The following is a 16,767-nucleotide window of genomic DNA, read 5'->3' as shown; positions in this document are numbered from 1 at the left end:
GCATTTCTCTGCATAAGCAATACTGTCACAAAGCAAGATTGCTTAAATTGTGTGACTTCAAAAGAATGTGAAGCTGAACAACAAACCAAAAGCCAGAAAGCTCTGTGAAAAGTACACTGAGCTGATCATCTTCCCCTCCACCTTATCTATCAGCACAAGCACTCTCAAGAGTAAAGAGGCTTGGCCCATCATTGGATTTTACCCTCTGATTAAGGTACAAAGCCGCTAAAGCTGTGTGTCAGCTGTGGATTCACATTGTTTGATGGCCCAGTGATAAAGACACCCACATCCGGTAAATTGGAGTGATGATATACTGCCGCCCATGTGAACCACATAGCTTAAAACACACTTTATACCGTATAAAGTAACAAAGAGTCAAGCAGATCCTGGGTTGAAAGTAGTTTGATTGTAGCTACAAAGGAGAGACCTGGGGACTTTGCAGCTTTACCAAGCAAGGATCAAAAATTTGAGTGGAAAGGAAGTCGGTTCCATGGGTGGAGGATACCTGCAGGAATCGTTGAGTGCCTTTACATTCATGCAGCATGCCTCTGATCACACAGCATGCTTAATAAGGGCGACACTGTTTCTCCAACCAACTGCATCAGAAGAAATGTGTTACTGTCTGTGCAAACTGCCAAAATGCATCAGCAGGAGGAGCACATCTCTTTTGAAGCTGTCTGTATGTATTTTAATATTTACTTGATAATGTGGTACTTTAGTTGTATTGACTGTCCCAAATCTGAATCGTAATCTAGGGGTAATTTTAAGTGCATTTTTAAAAGTATTTCTTCACTTGTTCATTTCAAAGTGATTTGTGTCGTCAATAATTTTCCAATTTATTCTGCCAGAATTTAGACCCTGGATGGTGAAACCATTGATGCTGAAGCATGGATCTTTTTTTCTTCGTATGTGCATCTTAACTTATAGTATTTACAGTGGCTCATTCTGTGTAGTGTTCCTTAGTTGTTTAATGTTTTATGTACTATTATGTACAATCCAGTATATTGATATGAATAGAAAAAGTTTGCAAAGATTTTATTCAAAGATAAATAAGAAGCATATATCAAAATAAAGAACTTGTTTTTATCATGTTTGCTATGTTGTTTAAAGGGTTTCATTGATGACCACTAGATGGCAGCATAACCTTAAGTGTTTGGCATGTTACTTCTTCTCAGCATCTGCATAATTTGACCATATTTTTAGCTCATTCATACAGGATTTATCCATCTTTTAAAAAGTTATAATACAGTTACCAAAAAATAGCTCAAGCATTTTATGATATTAAAGTTATTATTCACATTGTTTACAGAGACCACCAGACTAAGCATTCAACAAAAGTTTGTAAAAATAGCAAATAATGAGCAAAAAGAATTGTGAGAAAGAAATGTCTTTGCTTAAAAATAGTTTTATTCTTATGCTTTCAAACTAGTGCAAATACATGCAAACTGAAAACAGACAACCCTGTAAGCAGAAGCTGGAAAGCTTCAAATATCATGTCCACAAAAACGGCAAGTTACGAACATCCCGGCGTTGATTTTTTCTTTTTGATCCTGTTTCAGTTGTCCTCCAGTGGTCCCTTCACTTGTCTAAAGGTTCGGCGCAGTAGACTTGACTTGCAGTGGGATGCTAACCAAAGCACGGCATGCAAATATGCCAAGCGATCCTCACCGGTTCCCCTTCATCCACTTATCCACATTCATTATTCAAGAATACAAAACCACTCAGTTACATCTGAGCTCGTAGAAAGATTTTCTCTCTCTCTCTGCTGTTGTTTGCCACATAAAAGATTCATCCCCCTTTCGTTTGGAAACAGCGCTTGCAGAACAGTACTCAATATGTATGCATTGATTGCCCCTTGAATTCTTAAAACTCTGCACGTTGAAAGCAAATTAGTTGAAAAACAAACTTATGGAAATTTGAGCTTGTAGAAAATGCTCCAGTTCTTGAGTTCCTTGTACAACTACAGCTGACAGCAGGTCAGAATTGAACTGCAGACACAGTTAAATTCTGACACACAAAGACACTAAAAGCTATATTTGTTGTCACTGTTCAACATTTATAAAGCCACATTCTATAACAACCACAGTCTCATTACAACCTCTGCACTGAAATGCTTTATTAAACCACCTCGACTGAACATCTATGATATATAAAATGGCGTGCTTGTCTTTCACATACTTGAACAGGATAACTGATTGATGGACTTGAATATATCGACAATAGCATTTTATTATCAAGTCTCTGAGATGCTGCTTGGCTGGTCAGAGAAATATAATTGGCCCTCTTTTGTGCACTCTTTAGTAGTCTCATCTGTCACAATCAAATGGCAGATTTGCACAGGCTTCTACCCAAAGCAGCCAACAGAAGCTTCTAGTTCTACGCAGTCAAAGGGTCACTGCCATCCAAAGTCTTGTCCTGCTATCTGATAGAAGCGCTGGTTATGGGGCTTGTAGAAATCCCTCAATAACTGAATGATCCCTGGGTCTATAGAGACGTGTGTCCTCCCTTTTGTCTTCCCTAGGCAGTGAGGTTTACTGCTGCCCTCCGGCTTCTTCAGGCAGGGAAAGCCCTTCGTTTTGTTAAAGTAGAAGTGCTTGTCTGTAACTATCCTCTGAAGACCCAGAAAGTCCTGGACTTTGCCCAGTTCTCCAGCCGGGTCTGATATGAGCCTCTCGCCACTGACCAGATGGATCTGAGTCCTGGGGAACCAAGCCAGCCAACGCTCCATGTGCTGAGCATACAGCCCGATCCACAGCGGGCTCCACAGAGAGTCAATCTGACCTAGAGACAAAGGTAGGGAACACAGGAAAAGTCTTTTTTCATACTTTTTTCACAAATGATCACCAGAGATTAAGGACAATGTGTGGAGATGTGGTCCAGTCGTTTTTCCACTTGCAGTTCACATATGTATTTCTGTATGATATATGTGGTATAGGGTGAGGGGAAGTGTCTTTCTAGAGCGCATAAGAAGGCAGGGTATTATTAAAAAAGTACAGACTGGAAAGCAATATACCAGTCACTGTTCCCAGCAAGTAGACTCGCTAACACAGCAGTAAATGCTCCAGAGGATTAGCTGCCACGTTTGCACACTGTCTTTTTTACTTTGGGGCTTAATATGAAACCTCTACTAGAAGTGTAGAGCAAATGCTGGGGACATTTGTGTTCTCACATGTCACCATTTCAGAACATTTCCAAAATATTTTGGAGCTGCAGAGCATGTGTGAAAACAGCTTTTGTTTTTGGAGGCTGTTATGGCGGCACATTAAGGACCAACATGTGAATGTTCTGTTGGATGAATACTTCTGAACAGTTTGACATTAAGGATGGTTGTCCAAAAATAGACAAAAACATTTTGAACCATCTGTTTTCTTTGCACTAATTAATGTGCTACTTTTTCTAAGAGAGAGCAAAGGATTGGTCGAGTGAAAAAAAACAAAACCTTAACCAAACTTGACCATAAACACCGGAATCATAGTGTACCTGTGGTGCGGTTTTTGAAGGCCAGAGACTCAAAGGGAGGGATGTCCGGGGTCTTGGAGATGATCTGCGTGTAATCAGATATGGCTCGAGTGACGGGGTCCCGCACGACCACAATCAGCTTCACATCCTGTGACATGGCATGAACTCTCGCCGGTGCGTCCACAGTAACAAAGTAACGTGGCGTCTTCTCCATGACAATCTGGCCGTCAAGGGCTTTAGGCATCATACTTCTGGAAGTAGAGTAAAAACAAACATGTTCATTTAGCTATCCTTGAATTAGGCTGTTAAAGAGTGACCTCACAGTATTCTAAAATGTACATTATTGTAGAGCTGATGCGAAACGATACAAACGTTTGGATTGAATTGCATTATAACGAATTGGGATCGCCGGGATAGGCACCAGGTATAGCAACGGAACGGGTATAGAAAATGGATGGATGGATAGATGAATTGGATTGACTGGATTATAGTTAGATTACAATCAATGTTATTTAACTGTATGTAATTGGACTTGTTTTTCTTTAAAGTGCCTTGAGATGGCTTTTTGTAAACTGTAAACTATGTTAAATAAAGATTAAATTGAACATAGATTCAATTAGTTGATTACATTTCTCATTCTCAGATATCAGAAGGCAGTTTGGAATCATTAAGATTTCAACCCCTTCTTAATTTAGGCTTTGCGACTTTATTTAAAATCAAAGTGAAGTCCTAGTGATTAATACTGAAATATAATGTGAAAGATTACCTTTGAGTTTTGTGGATGCACAACTCAGAAAGTACTCTAAGCACTAAGATTTTAACCCTAACCCTTACCAAATGATGAACAATGTACACTTTTGACACCCTTCATCTCATGGGATCATGGGAGCCGTTAATCCACAGATTAACCAAGACCAAGAGTTTTAAATTTTCTGTTGTAGTCACACATTTTACTATTCATGTGTAGTAGTTCTATATGTCACGTGAACACTATGCTACAAAAACAACAGCCTGAGCCCAAGGTTAATAATATGCTGCCTCACAGTTTAGAATGATTGATTGTGACACTACTACGATATGCATTAAATATTTCCTAGTGTGCGCACTTTCTGATAATATTTCTTTAAATTTTGATGAATTGCTTAAGTCAATGTAAAGAATAGGAGCATAAGGAAATTTTACAGAGGTGTTTTCATCTATAACAGATAAAAGAGTAATTGTAGTTTTTTAATCTCCTATTTGTGGATGCAGGGTTACATTTCTTCCATGAGTTCAGGGTACACAGATATTATCCTGTAAAGTTGAGTAAATGGTGAGGTTGCCCTGATCTCAGAACATACACTGATCACAAGCACACACGACCACAAACTAGCCCACACTCACTCATTACTCTCTGTGACATACATCATACAAACATTCATGACAGCATGGGGAGTGGCAGAGAGTCCAGTCATCCAGACAAACAGCAGCGCAACATAAACACAGGAGTCCTCCGTTGATGTGTCTCGCTCTGTTCCCGTCTACCTACACGCCAAAGGCCAGCAGATGGGACTCATTTAGAGGTAAATGATTCCAGAGGCCCCGCAGGACTGGCTGGGGCCTTGGGGACATCTGCCAGCACACCTGCCACACACCTGACCGACTGAGCAAACACACACCGCCACGATCACACACACCTCTGAATCAGCACCTCGGCTAATTTAAATTATAGATCAGCCTCGCTTTAACTGCAAGTCAATTCTTAGAATTTTAGATGTAATTTACCAACCTTCTGATACTCTGGCATTCCAGAAATTCATTGGTTCACTTTAAGTGAATAAATACAAAGCAGGAGTTTGCCAATAAAAAACTAATTACTCCTGAGGCATGGTTTAATTTATGTATGAATGGTGATCAGCAGCTGATAAAAATGGCATTTGGCTTTGTAAAAGCATAAAGTATATAAAAAAGTTACTTAACATACACTGAGTTGTACTTTATTGTCAAATAAAGACACAGACACAGTTTCAGTTCATATGGATTCATGAATATCAGATTTAATCCTAAAAAATCAGAACAATAAAGATGTTAAAAGAATCATATCCTCTTAAAACTCACAGAATTATATCAAAACAGTGTAACTATAATTGACCGCTGGCTACAATTTAGACCTTAGGATCGTTGAACTTTTTCAACAATTTTCCCACAACAAAAGTCAAGCTGCAAATTTCCTTAAAATGCAATTAACAAACATCAAAGTGTGTGAGTGTGAATGTGTGTTTTTGTCACCCTTGTGAATAATGGACCGAGCAGCACATTGATTTTTAAAGACATGCAAGTTGTTCCGGCTAACGGTATCAAACTGTATATCAGCATTCATTTCAATGTTTTCTTTGTGTCCCGCTGACACTCACTTTCCTTTTAGCTGTGCTTTGGCTCATCAACCAACTCTTGAGGAAAATATTTCAGTATTTTCACCAGCTTGTCGGCAGTGTTTGTCTTTGTGTATTCTCTGATAACGATGCCAACATAAACAGTGAGAATGAACTGCAAAAGTTCAATTGTTGCTGTGAAACACAACGTCGAATGCTCTATTTAAAGTTACTGATTGGTCATGAAAAATGTACAGAATTCACGCTCATCATCACATGTACAGTGTCTGCTTTGTGACAGCATTGCATTTTTTGGTTGGCTGTGAATGCCCTTGTCTTTTGTCATTTTTTGTGTGTTTGTTTTCCTTTTTGCCCTTATCTCCTATTTTAGGGATGTATCACAAAACTGAGTCCACGAAAATTGGTCTAATGTGTGCTAAATGAGACATTAATAAAAGAAGGATGGAGAGAGAGACCAGAGGAGACACACACATACACACACACAGCTGATAAGGACAGGATGCTCTGACTGTCCTCTGGTATCGCGTCAGGTTTCAGATGCAACTGAAACACAACCTCATATCAATAATATGCTCTCCCCCTAAATCTGACAAACACAAACGCACTCACGCTGCGATTTCATTTGATCTGATCGGTGTGAGGCAGTGCTCACCACCACTTAGCCTGAAGACTTCCCTTTTAACTCCAATACCATGAGCAGGAGGAGCCATGCAGTCTGCTACACACACATACACATACATGACTACATGTGCACACACTGCAAAACACAAACATACACTCATTATTCACTCATTAGTAAAGCCCTCGCTATCATGCTTCTGCTCTCCCCACGGACCCATTTCTCAAATTCTAACACACACACACACCCAAAGGAACATTTTTAAAAATCACACACACACATAAGCACACAAACAATTTGCGGACATGAAGGGTGGGTGTGGCGGATTTTTACCAGAGCCTTTAAAGACTTTGAGTGTGTGCTTGCAAATGTGTGTGAGTCTGTGTCTGTGTGTGCACATCTCAGAGCATTTGCTTAGAGTGTTTCAAATGAAAGGGGTGGGTGACTGATGAAGGAATGATGGGAGTGGATACAAACGCGCCTCCATTAGCAATCTGTCTGTGAATAGCCTCAGAGCCAAGAGCCCCATACCATTACCTAAGCACAAAGAGCTAATTACTGCCCCTAAGAGCACCATCAAAAGAAAAGATCTATTATAAATATGCTTCTTCTTTGAGGTTAGCACAGACGCACTAATTGACAGACAAAATAGCTGTTAGCTTTTCTAATAACTAAATATGCCCATATCATACTTCTGGCAAAGAGAACTTTGTAATCTTGAGGATATGTCTGTGACTTGAATTCCATTTTATGCCTGGATGAATGAGGAAAGTAATTAAGTTATGCAACATTTTCTCAGAATCACAGTGTCATTGGTCGTGTTAAAGGTCACTGGTCTAAGTATAGCGCATTAGTGAATACTTTCAGTGGACCATGATATTTTTAATTCTTTTTTCACTTGTGTGTTGATGCATAGTTACTCCCGAACTGTGTAATATTTTGGTGTTCATTGAAAGAACGGCTTTGTGATTGTACACCATAACTGTATCTCAGAAAGGTTCAGAGAGCTCCAATTTCATTCTTTTCCAGACCGGACCTGAGCAGCTCCTGCCTCACATGCCCTCCACCCTTCTTTCCTCTTTCCACATCACTGTGAGTCTGTCTGCTTGCCCACTTTTTGGAACTTTATGCAGTGAGGTTATTCCTCAATTTAGTGACTTAAATTCAGGCACTTAATTGCCCCAAGCCTATTAAATGAGCTCATGGGGTGGTGCGCTCCTGACAGCTTTAATTTCTTCACATCTTAGCAGCTGTTTCCAAATCGGCCTGTGTATTGGTTTAAACATGTTTCCTTTCAAAGGATAAAAATATTTTATACTTCTACTACTCCCCTACATTCTTCTCTTACCCTAAAGCCAATTACAAAACCTACCCAAACTCTAAGCACCAATGATAGTTGGGTGTGATTTCCACTTCATTCCTCCAGCTGACTCAATCCAAGATTGGCCACCCCACATTCAACGCTGGAGATATGCTGCTTGCCATAAACACCATCCCCTCAGTATTACTGTCCAAATTGAAAACTTTAACTATACCTCACATGCAACATATTTTGGAGAATTTTGTTTTTAATTTGGTATCAGATGGTTAACAGTTATATGATACAGACACTCAGTGAAGTTTGTTGTTAAGGTCGTTTTTCTTTTTTATTTGGTCATTTTAATGTTAAGTTCACATTGTAGTTAGCAAAGAGCAAGTTAGCAAGTATAAGCAGTAAGCACAACCTACTAATGAAAAACAAAGATGAAACAGTGCCAGGAGGCTAGCTGGCTAACAAAGGCAGAGCAATGGAGCTACTTGAGGTTAAAGTGATATCTGCTTGCAACTGGTCCTGGTAAAGGCTTTCCCACCTGTCTCTATAACACACACACTACAGTCACAAATAATGTCACCTGTGCAAAATGATGTCTGGTCTTTACATTTGAAAGCAGATTTTCGAACAGAACTAAAGTGAGCTGAAAAGTGGATTGGCAGCAAATAGTCATGGTTAAGAGACAACAGTTAGCAGAAGCAAAACATGACCCAAAGTCTTTCAAATCAGAGTCACTCACTTTGTAAAGCCAAATGGTTTTGTCACATTGATTCTGCCTTTGTTATTTAAACAAAGAAGTCAGAAGTCAGATTTTCTCCTTTTGCTACTGTAGTAACTTCTGTATGGATTGGGTGCATGCACAGTGATGGAGTAGAATAGGAGTAAGGGGGAAGTAATAACCGCCCCTTCAGTAGAGCTAAACATTAGCAGGTGAATAGGACCGTCTGGAGACACCATGTGTTACAGAGAAATCCCCCCAAATAAGACAACAAAATTAATTGTCAGTTTAAAACTTGTGGATTGGCTTTGTCCTTATACTGCTCATTTACTATTGAGTGTGAGATCAAACATCCAGTATGATGAACACAGGGATTATCCAGTAGCTTATATTAAGCCTCCCTTTGCCTTTGAGGAACCTCTCTTTCGTCGTCCATTTTCCAATATTTCAGCACACTTCCCCAGTGAATTACTTTAAGCCAGCCAAGGCCACTGGCTATTGATCCTAAGGGGGCTTAGGGTGACTTCATATATGTGGTTGCGTAGGGTACACAACTAGGAACAGTGAAGATTATATGTATTGGACTGAGAGTAGTATGAAGGGGTGTATGAAGAGTGGAGGTGCTTCTGACAATGGTAATGTAGTGGTGGGGCTCAGCTGGGACTGAGAGTGGCAGGTGGAGACTGAGGGAGCCAGAACCCTCTGGAGCCCCATCAGTGGCATGCTGTGTCATGTGATGTGTGTTGCGTGTGTGTATGTTAAAAAATGTGAAGCAATTACAATGATCATCACAAGTACAGCAGGACGTAGGCAGCAAAGAATTGGAGGGGGAGGGTGGTTAAGGGTGTGCTGAATCAAAAATGTAAAATCTGTCCTGTTCATCTTCAATGTTTGATCCCAAGATGAAACAATAGCCAATCAGAGAGTAACACCATATTGACTGTGTTCGTTATACACACCTGACTGCTTATTTATGTGTCAAATTTCAGTTGGTATTTGTGTGTTTGTGTGAGTGTGTTACTAGGGGACCACTCATCCATTTTCTCTGTATGAGGGACCATTAAGGGATCAGTCCATTGTGGCTGTGCCCTGCCCACTTCCAGGAGACATCCATCATAGAGGGCCCCTGGACCCCCCTGCCTGTGCTTTTGGTTTCCAAGTCCCAGGGGAGGGCCTTAATGATGGCCAAATCGCCCCACCCGTCTGGGCCTTATGGTGATCACCTTCGATACAGTACAGGAACAGGGCGGACCACACCTGAACCCCAGTGACAAACACAACAAATAATACCCGAACCAGGAGCCAAAATGAGATCTGATCCTATAGCTTTAGTCACCTCACCCACTGAAATGCTATCTCAAAGTCAATTATACAAAATATAGAACAAAAAAGATAAAGAAACCTGACTAAATATATCCACATTTTTTATTGGCTGCTAATTCCAGTCTGCTGCATCCTGCTGAACATTAAATGCTTTGGTGGCTAATCATCTGTGATTTACATGGCAATTTTATTCCAGTGTACAAACACAAAAACCCAAGTGACATCATGTGCTGTGTCATTGCAGGACAAAGCTATCAATGTATGGGTATGAATTTAAAAGCTTCCCATAATGAGTTCAATTTGAATTGCAAATTAATCAGTTCCATTGGAGCAGCTGACTCTGAAAAGACCTCCATTTATGTTACTGTATATGTTGACAGGAATGGTGACACAACTTTAATTCTAACCAATTAAGGATACTCTTTTCTGAGTATGAAGCTTGGGAAAAAGCTTGCTCTCATGAAAAGGCATGAGAGCACTATGTATAGTGATAAGATTATACCCTGTCCTATACTGTTTCTTAACCATAATCAATCTAGCGTAAAATAACACGCCAAAGGCTTAAAATATGAATAAATAACAAGCAAAAAGCACCTGAAATGGTCTACTGAGGATTTGCTGAGATTATGTTGTAGGAAATCCAAAGCATGAAATTGGAATAATTTTATAAAACTCTTTAGAAAGTGGTTTTAATAAGAACAATAAGACACCAGAGAGTACAAATATACTCAAAACCAACAAAACTCTTAAATTAAAATCCTCCTTTGCCATCTCTAAAGTATAGATCGTAGTGCTATTGAGCTCTTAAAATGTTACTAAAACAGTCGAAGAACGAGATGTTTTAAAGAGGAGAAGTTGATACCCAAAGGCACCAGAGGATTCTGTGACAGCATAAGTCATAAAATGAGGAATAGCTTAATCATTGGTGTGTTGGCCAAGTTTTTGTGTGAAGCTGTTGAAAGGCATATTTTGTGTTAGTGCAAACAGCAGTTGTATAGATATTGGTTTAAAAAATTCCTTACAGCTAACTCTGGTGAGATGTGATAGATAAGTGTTTGTCTATCTTTTATGTTCCCATTGTGATTGGGTGATCATGCCTGTATTTTCTTTTTTAATTCACCGCTTTGCCTTTGGCTTTCACCCACCTCTTTCAAACTGATGTTTTTACTAATATTCATATACTTTATGCAGAATATAATTAATCCTTAAAGGCTCATCCTATGCTAGGAAAACTGGTTTAGAGGAGGATGAAATTGAATTAATGATTTTACATGCCATCATCTCCAGCTGAACTTGGTGTAAACATTTATTTTTTGCCTAAGAACTCTTTGGTCATTCTTCATCCTCATCTCCATTTCTCTTTCAGCTTTTATCCTCTGTTTACAAAATATTGTACATATACATGGTACATGGTACAATACATGGTCATCTATGTCATCTATGTCTTGGTGTTGAGGTCATCGCACAGGATAAGAAATTATATGCAAGCCAGTCAAAAACTAAGTTTAAGCCTCGCTCGCTGCATGTCAGCCCTCTTATTCTTAAAGGGGTTGTTCAGATTTTTTTTTCACTGTGACTTCTTGGAAATAACAAGTTAAGGCCGTACCAGTAACTCAGTGTCAATAATATATTGACAAATCTTGCTGAATCTCAAGAGCAAAATACCAGCCTGGCTGTCTAGAGGACAAAACGGTCTCCAGACTGTGACAGAACCTGAAGAAGAGGTAAGGCTTACACACACACACACACACATGACCAGCTCTGATGACAGTCCCCCGGGTTGAAGCAAAGGTCAGTAGAGATGTGTGAGATTGTGGTAACACTGACTTCACCCCTTAACCCCCAGCTACTCTGAGTTTTATCTCTACTTCCTCCATTTTATCGCCCTTTTGTCACCGCTCACCTGTCATGTCATCTTTCAGCAGGAAACACTCATAAGTAAGACGTGAATTTCCAGCTGAGCAATTTTAATGGATTCCTTTGCAGCTGCCCCCCCCCCCCCCCCCCCCCAAAACAGAAGAAGAAAAAGCTCTGTGTAATATGACCCCCGGGTGCCAATGCAAGGGAGCTGGGATGGTTATGCCAATGTAGCATAAAGCTTCCTGCTAATTGTAACAGAAGCTGAGCTGACCAAAGCTAACCACTCTAATGCTGAAGTCAACCCAAGGTCAGGGTGAGGAGATAGCGCTATCGATCCCAGACAGAACAGTAAGGAGGAAACTTCCAGCCCATCTCAAGGCTCATCGCAGCAGTCTTTCAGATTCAATCTCCGCTCCAAACACCATTAGGGGATCTTTGTCAGGGACTCTGATATCAATTGCCTTGGTGAAGCTAAATGTAATTTTACTCTCAAAGAAAAGAGGAGGGATTCTGAGGAAGATACTCGATAGCTGGCCCACTTTAATTTAAAGCAATGTAGTTTAAAGGAAAAATTCTTACACAAAAATGTCACGCTGACCCCGCATGCACAATAGCTGACCCTCCATTTGCTGTTTGGTATGAAAAGTGCACTAATGTCTTCAGGGGTTATTTGGGCAAATTACAACCTGGATCTTTCATGTTCATACTCTTGCCCTAATTCATGAGTAACAATGGCATCATAATCAAGAAGTTTATTTCTGAAATCCATGAGCATGGCATGAAATACAAGCAATCAGACAAAACTACTTATTAGCTCTACCTGAAGAATAAAATGATTCCTCATCATGATCTTTTAAAAAATCTGTCACAGTTTGTGAGGCAATAGACAGATTTTCAATCACTACTGAAGTAAACCTGAAAAAAACCTTTTGAAAAACAGCAAAAAACTAAATGTGAATCAGACATGTTTCCATTGACTGGTTTGAGGTGGATAGTTGCGTGTTGCCAGAGTGCCATAGGTGACATTGTTAGTGTTTATAATTCTGTAGAAGAAGTAGTTTTCCCAACCAGAAACACACCTTGAGGAGGAAAAGACAACAACAAATGTGTTGGACATCCACAAGAGGTAATGGAGAGAGCTCTACTTCAGGCATTACTTACATCTCTAGGAATATCCAGGGAATTATATCATATGGGAAGTCAGTCAGTCAAGTGTGTTTAATGTTTGCTGTTTCAGACCTGAAACCTAATGCTAGTGGGTCATTTCACCTTAATCTAAGATGCATTTTTACGAACTTGTTTCCATTTGCCTTATCCACATCAAGTCTTCCTCCAAACAGACAAAAAAAACACCTCAAGAAACTGTACAAAACTTTTTGCACATTAGTTTTACAGATAACTCTGGCTTCCTCCCACTGTCCAAAAACATGTATGTTAGGTTAATTGGTGACTCTAAATTGTCCTTAGGAGTGAGTGTGAGCGTGTGTGTGGTTGTCTCGTTTGTCTCTGTGTGGCCCTGTGATGGACTGGCGACCTGTTCATTGTGAACCCCGACCCGACCGAAAGAATAAGCGGGTTTAGACATTTCTTTTTGCTAGCTTGGTGGCCAGCTTGTCTGTTTGAGCTGCACAAACGCTTTTAAAAAGCTGTTGTTTTATCCATATTTAGTATTCATGAGACCTGCTGCAAAAATACGTTGAGGATAAATAAATCTCAAGCTACAGCGTCCTCCCTCAACAACCTGACAAGAGTTGTTCCTGGAAATGTTTTGTTCTGGGTAGAAATGTTAGAAACACTCTCTTATCAGACACAAACAGATTAATTAATTTCTTAGTGAACAATTATCTAACTGACCTTTTTTCTTTGCTGTCTTGCCTATGTTTTTATTTGCTTTGTTTAGCATGATAACTGATAGAAATAGACGATTTGCTTCTACATTTACAGACATGATCTGAATTGATCATTGTTTCACAACAACAAAAAAAAACAATACATTTTTACTATTTTTTTTCCCCAAACATCAATAAAAATAGAAAAAGAAGTCCTTTGTCAGTCTGTGTTTATGGGGTGTGTGCTTTGTTATGAAGTGGTGTGAACACATCATTAACTCCCAGTGTAAAGTGACCTGGAGTCAGAGGTCAATTGACAGAGCTGACAGTGATGTCAAGTGGTTCAACACACAACGAGGCCCATCTGGCTCCAGGGAAAGACATGACAATCTGCTGTCACATACACATCACCTGGTGTGACACACACACACACACAAACACAACAGACGGATGGGCAACAGTGGCTTTCCAAGACTTTCAGGTAGGGATTTTCAGGCTCAGTCTTGATCCCACAGCTTTGGTAAGGTGTTTTTTTTTCTGTCTGTGCATGTAGTTAAATCAACGTATAATAACCACAGTGAAAAAAGATATTCATACTGTTGCTGTATCACCTTCATAGATTAAATTGTTACTACAAGTAAAACAGGCTCTCGGAGCTCAGTCAATGATACTATAAGCTGGTTAACAACATGCCACATAGTCACAGATTTGGATCCATTCCCAACTGCAATTTCCCCTCCTGGGCTCTATCACCTGAACCTACCCCTCTGTGTTGCTGAGATGAGGTGCCCCATTTCTTTTGAGATTCAAGAAGTAGCTGTCATACAGCCCAACCCTGCATTGGGTGTCATTTGAATGACTAGCTGACCATGACTGGTCAATTCCCACAAGAAAAGAGCCACATCACCATTGCAAAACAGAGAGATACTGTAGGGCGAATAAGAGAAGAACTTAAGAATCAGCCATAATCTGTCATGTGCAGTCATTCGTAGGTCTGTAGTTACATACAGAGGGCACAGGTTGAACAAGCTAAAGAAAGCCCAGATATCTGAAACCATGAATGTGTTAGAAACTGTTCATTTGTCTCCCCAAATTACCCTCAATCAGTTCTGAGGGGCATCAATCAGAACTGGTTCACTGAGCGTCTACCATGTGTGTACCTTGAACATTTACCAAGTTTTCTTGGAACAGGCGAGAATAGAGCCACATGACAACAGTAACATCTGGCTCCGGCTCCAGAGCTGATTACTCTGCTGCACTCTGAGAACTCATCCTACAGACCTAGTTCTATCTCGACTGTTCAAACACACACACGCACACACATGTACTGATTCACAGATTGACAAAGCCAGATGGCGAAGTCTCTTTGTAACCTAAACCGTCACAGAATAACTGCGGATATGTTAGGGTATGCATGTCTCCCCAAAATTGGGGTGTCGAAGTAGTTTTGTCATATTGATTGCAAATACAATAAAACTAGTGCTTGCATACGACAAAAAGAGATACAGTACGTTTCTTATGGTTTTAGTTCAGCTCTGAATAGATTTTTTTAAAGTGGGAAACACTGCATAAAAACTGGGAAATTGTCACTTCGTATGCTGAAAGTGCCTATTTCTACCATAAAAACACATATTCATATTTTGTAAAAATAAAGAAAGTGCAAACGGTTATCATTTCAGAAGATTCATTCGTAGATTTGGAGGCTCTTGTTGCGTAATGTGTCCATACCTGTACCAGTCCAGTCCTCGCGCATAATGCCGATCGAAGAAGTGTGGCTCGGACCCTAAGGCGCGGATGTCCGGATGGAGCCGCAAGAACTCCAACAGAGCCCTGGTTCCCCCCTTTTTAACCCCTATGATTAGAGCCTGGGGTAGTCTCCGCGTGGCCGTCCATTCTTTCCCCGAGCTGTTCGTCTCCAGCCCGGGACGACCGCTGCCGAGCGCGTTGCCACCTTCCCTGGCAACGCTGGATCCGTTTCTCTCGTATGGCCATCCTGAGCCAGACGCAATGAAATCGCGCGTGGATGACCTGCTTTCAAAGTTTTCTGTCAGTTCCGACTCACGGCCTCCAGTGAGAAGGTAGACCATGGAAAAGCAGAGGATGCTCAGAGAGGAGGCGATGGTGAGCCGGTGGAAGAGCCGCCGCAGGTCGGAACTCGGATGGTGATGATGCTGGGTAAGGTGGTGCTGGCGGTGGTGAAAAGCTGCCATCCCTTAGTCGTTAGTGCCAGATGAGGGGCCATTCTACAACAAGTTCAGCTCACATCCTAACGCCGTCAACATTCTTCTAACTCTCGGAGAGTCTCTGTCAGTGCGCTCCGCAGTTCTTCTCCTCATTCATAGTGCGCCTCTGGAGCGCACTGCGCATCCCCCGCCGGTCCCAAACCAGCTCACCAATTGGCCCGGTAGTAAATAAGCCAAAGTAGTTTTGGCGTGACCCTCAGTACTTGCGCTCACTTACTTGCCACATGGGGAGAAGAATAAAGCTGTGATATCCGAGCCGCGCTGCAAAGGGAGAGCTGTCTTTGTCCGTGTTTCTACTTCGCGGGAATAATCTGCCTCTCTCCACAACGGCTCATCTCACGAGGATTCCTATTCAGGGATATCTCTCCCTCCTCCTGGTGTTCATTCTCTCCCTCTCTCCCCCTCATATACCTTTGATTTGGAGCTCGTGTCCTTGGGTGCGTTTAATTCCACTATCTTTTTTTCTGTCTGGGGAACGCAATGAATGCACCACCAGTGCAAAGACCACCTCAGTTGTACCATTACCACTTATCTCTTGTGACTGATCTGTTGGGCTGGATTATCTGCAACTTTCTTCTGTTTAACAGCCCAACTAATAACCCTGATTCTTACCAATCATTAATCACTCTGATTAATGACCAAATAAACACCTATATGCATTTCCACATCCAGGGACTTATACATAGGTGGACAAGAACTGGTGCCAGTTGCATTTGGGTTTATCAGACTCAGCTGACACTCTCTACTTTAAGACCTTTGCCATAATTGGCTTAGTAATCAGACAGCATTAGATTCTGGAGAGCACCTGCCAATAGCCTGCTTATCTTGACCTCAAACTACCCTCTGCACACTCCCACGTTAGGTAATCATTCACAAAAGTTCTATACTGTACTATATAACCATACAGTGAAACCTTCCATTAAAATATTATATTCCAGTGTAAATGGCACTGGTTACTACAGAATTAATGTGCTGCTTTACGATTCTGATCTAAGAAAAGGTTTGCATATCATAAGCATCCTCTTTCCCACT

At 40.8% G+C, this 16,767-nt stretch overlaps 1 protein-coding gene across 1 annotated transcript; it reads right to left on the bottom strand.

The window, feature by feature from the left end:
- Positions 1-1,464: 1,464 nt before the first annotated feature.
- hs3st3l (heparan sulfate (glucosamine) 3-O-sulfotransferase 3-like) lies at positions 1,465-16,089 on the bottom strand. The gene is made up of 3 exons (XM_072373255.1): positions 15,221-16,089; positions 3,481-3,710; positions 1,465-2,781 (listed from the first exon to the last, which is right to left on the bottom strand). Exons 1-3 carry the CDS (start codon positions 15,700-15,702, stop codon positions 2,393-2,395), a joined length of 1,101 nt encoding a protein of 366 aa, XP_072229356.1. The 5' UTR covers positions 15,703-16,089; the 3' UTR covers positions 1,465-2,392.
- Positions 16,090-16,767: the final 678 nt, after the last annotated feature.

This window comes from Leuresthes tenuis, unplaced genomic scaffold, assembly GCF_036924035.1.
Source record: "Leuresthes tenuis unplaced genomic scaffold, fLeuTen1.0.hap1 SCAF_20, whole genome shotgun sequence".
Classification (NCBI taxonomy): Eukaryota; Metazoa; Chordata; class Actinopteri; order Atheriniformes; family Atherinopsidae; genus Leuresthes; species Leuresthes tenuis.
Note: the sequence above shows the minus strand (reverse complement) of the source record. Positions and strands in the feature narration are given on the sequence as shown.

Coding starts and splice junctions, on each gene's coding strand:
- hs3st3l (XM_072373255.1), bottom strand. CDS start 15,702: ATGGCAGCTTTTCACCACCGCCAGCACCACCTTACCCAGCATCATCAC. Junction 3,711..15,220: donor CGAGGACTGGACTGGTACAG/GTATGGACACAT, acceptor CTCTACTTCCAG/AAGTATGATGCCTAAAGCCC. Junction 2,782..3,480: donor CTTCAAAAACCGCACCACAG/GTACACTATGAT, acceptor CTTTGTCTCTAG/GTCAGATTGACTCTCTGTGG.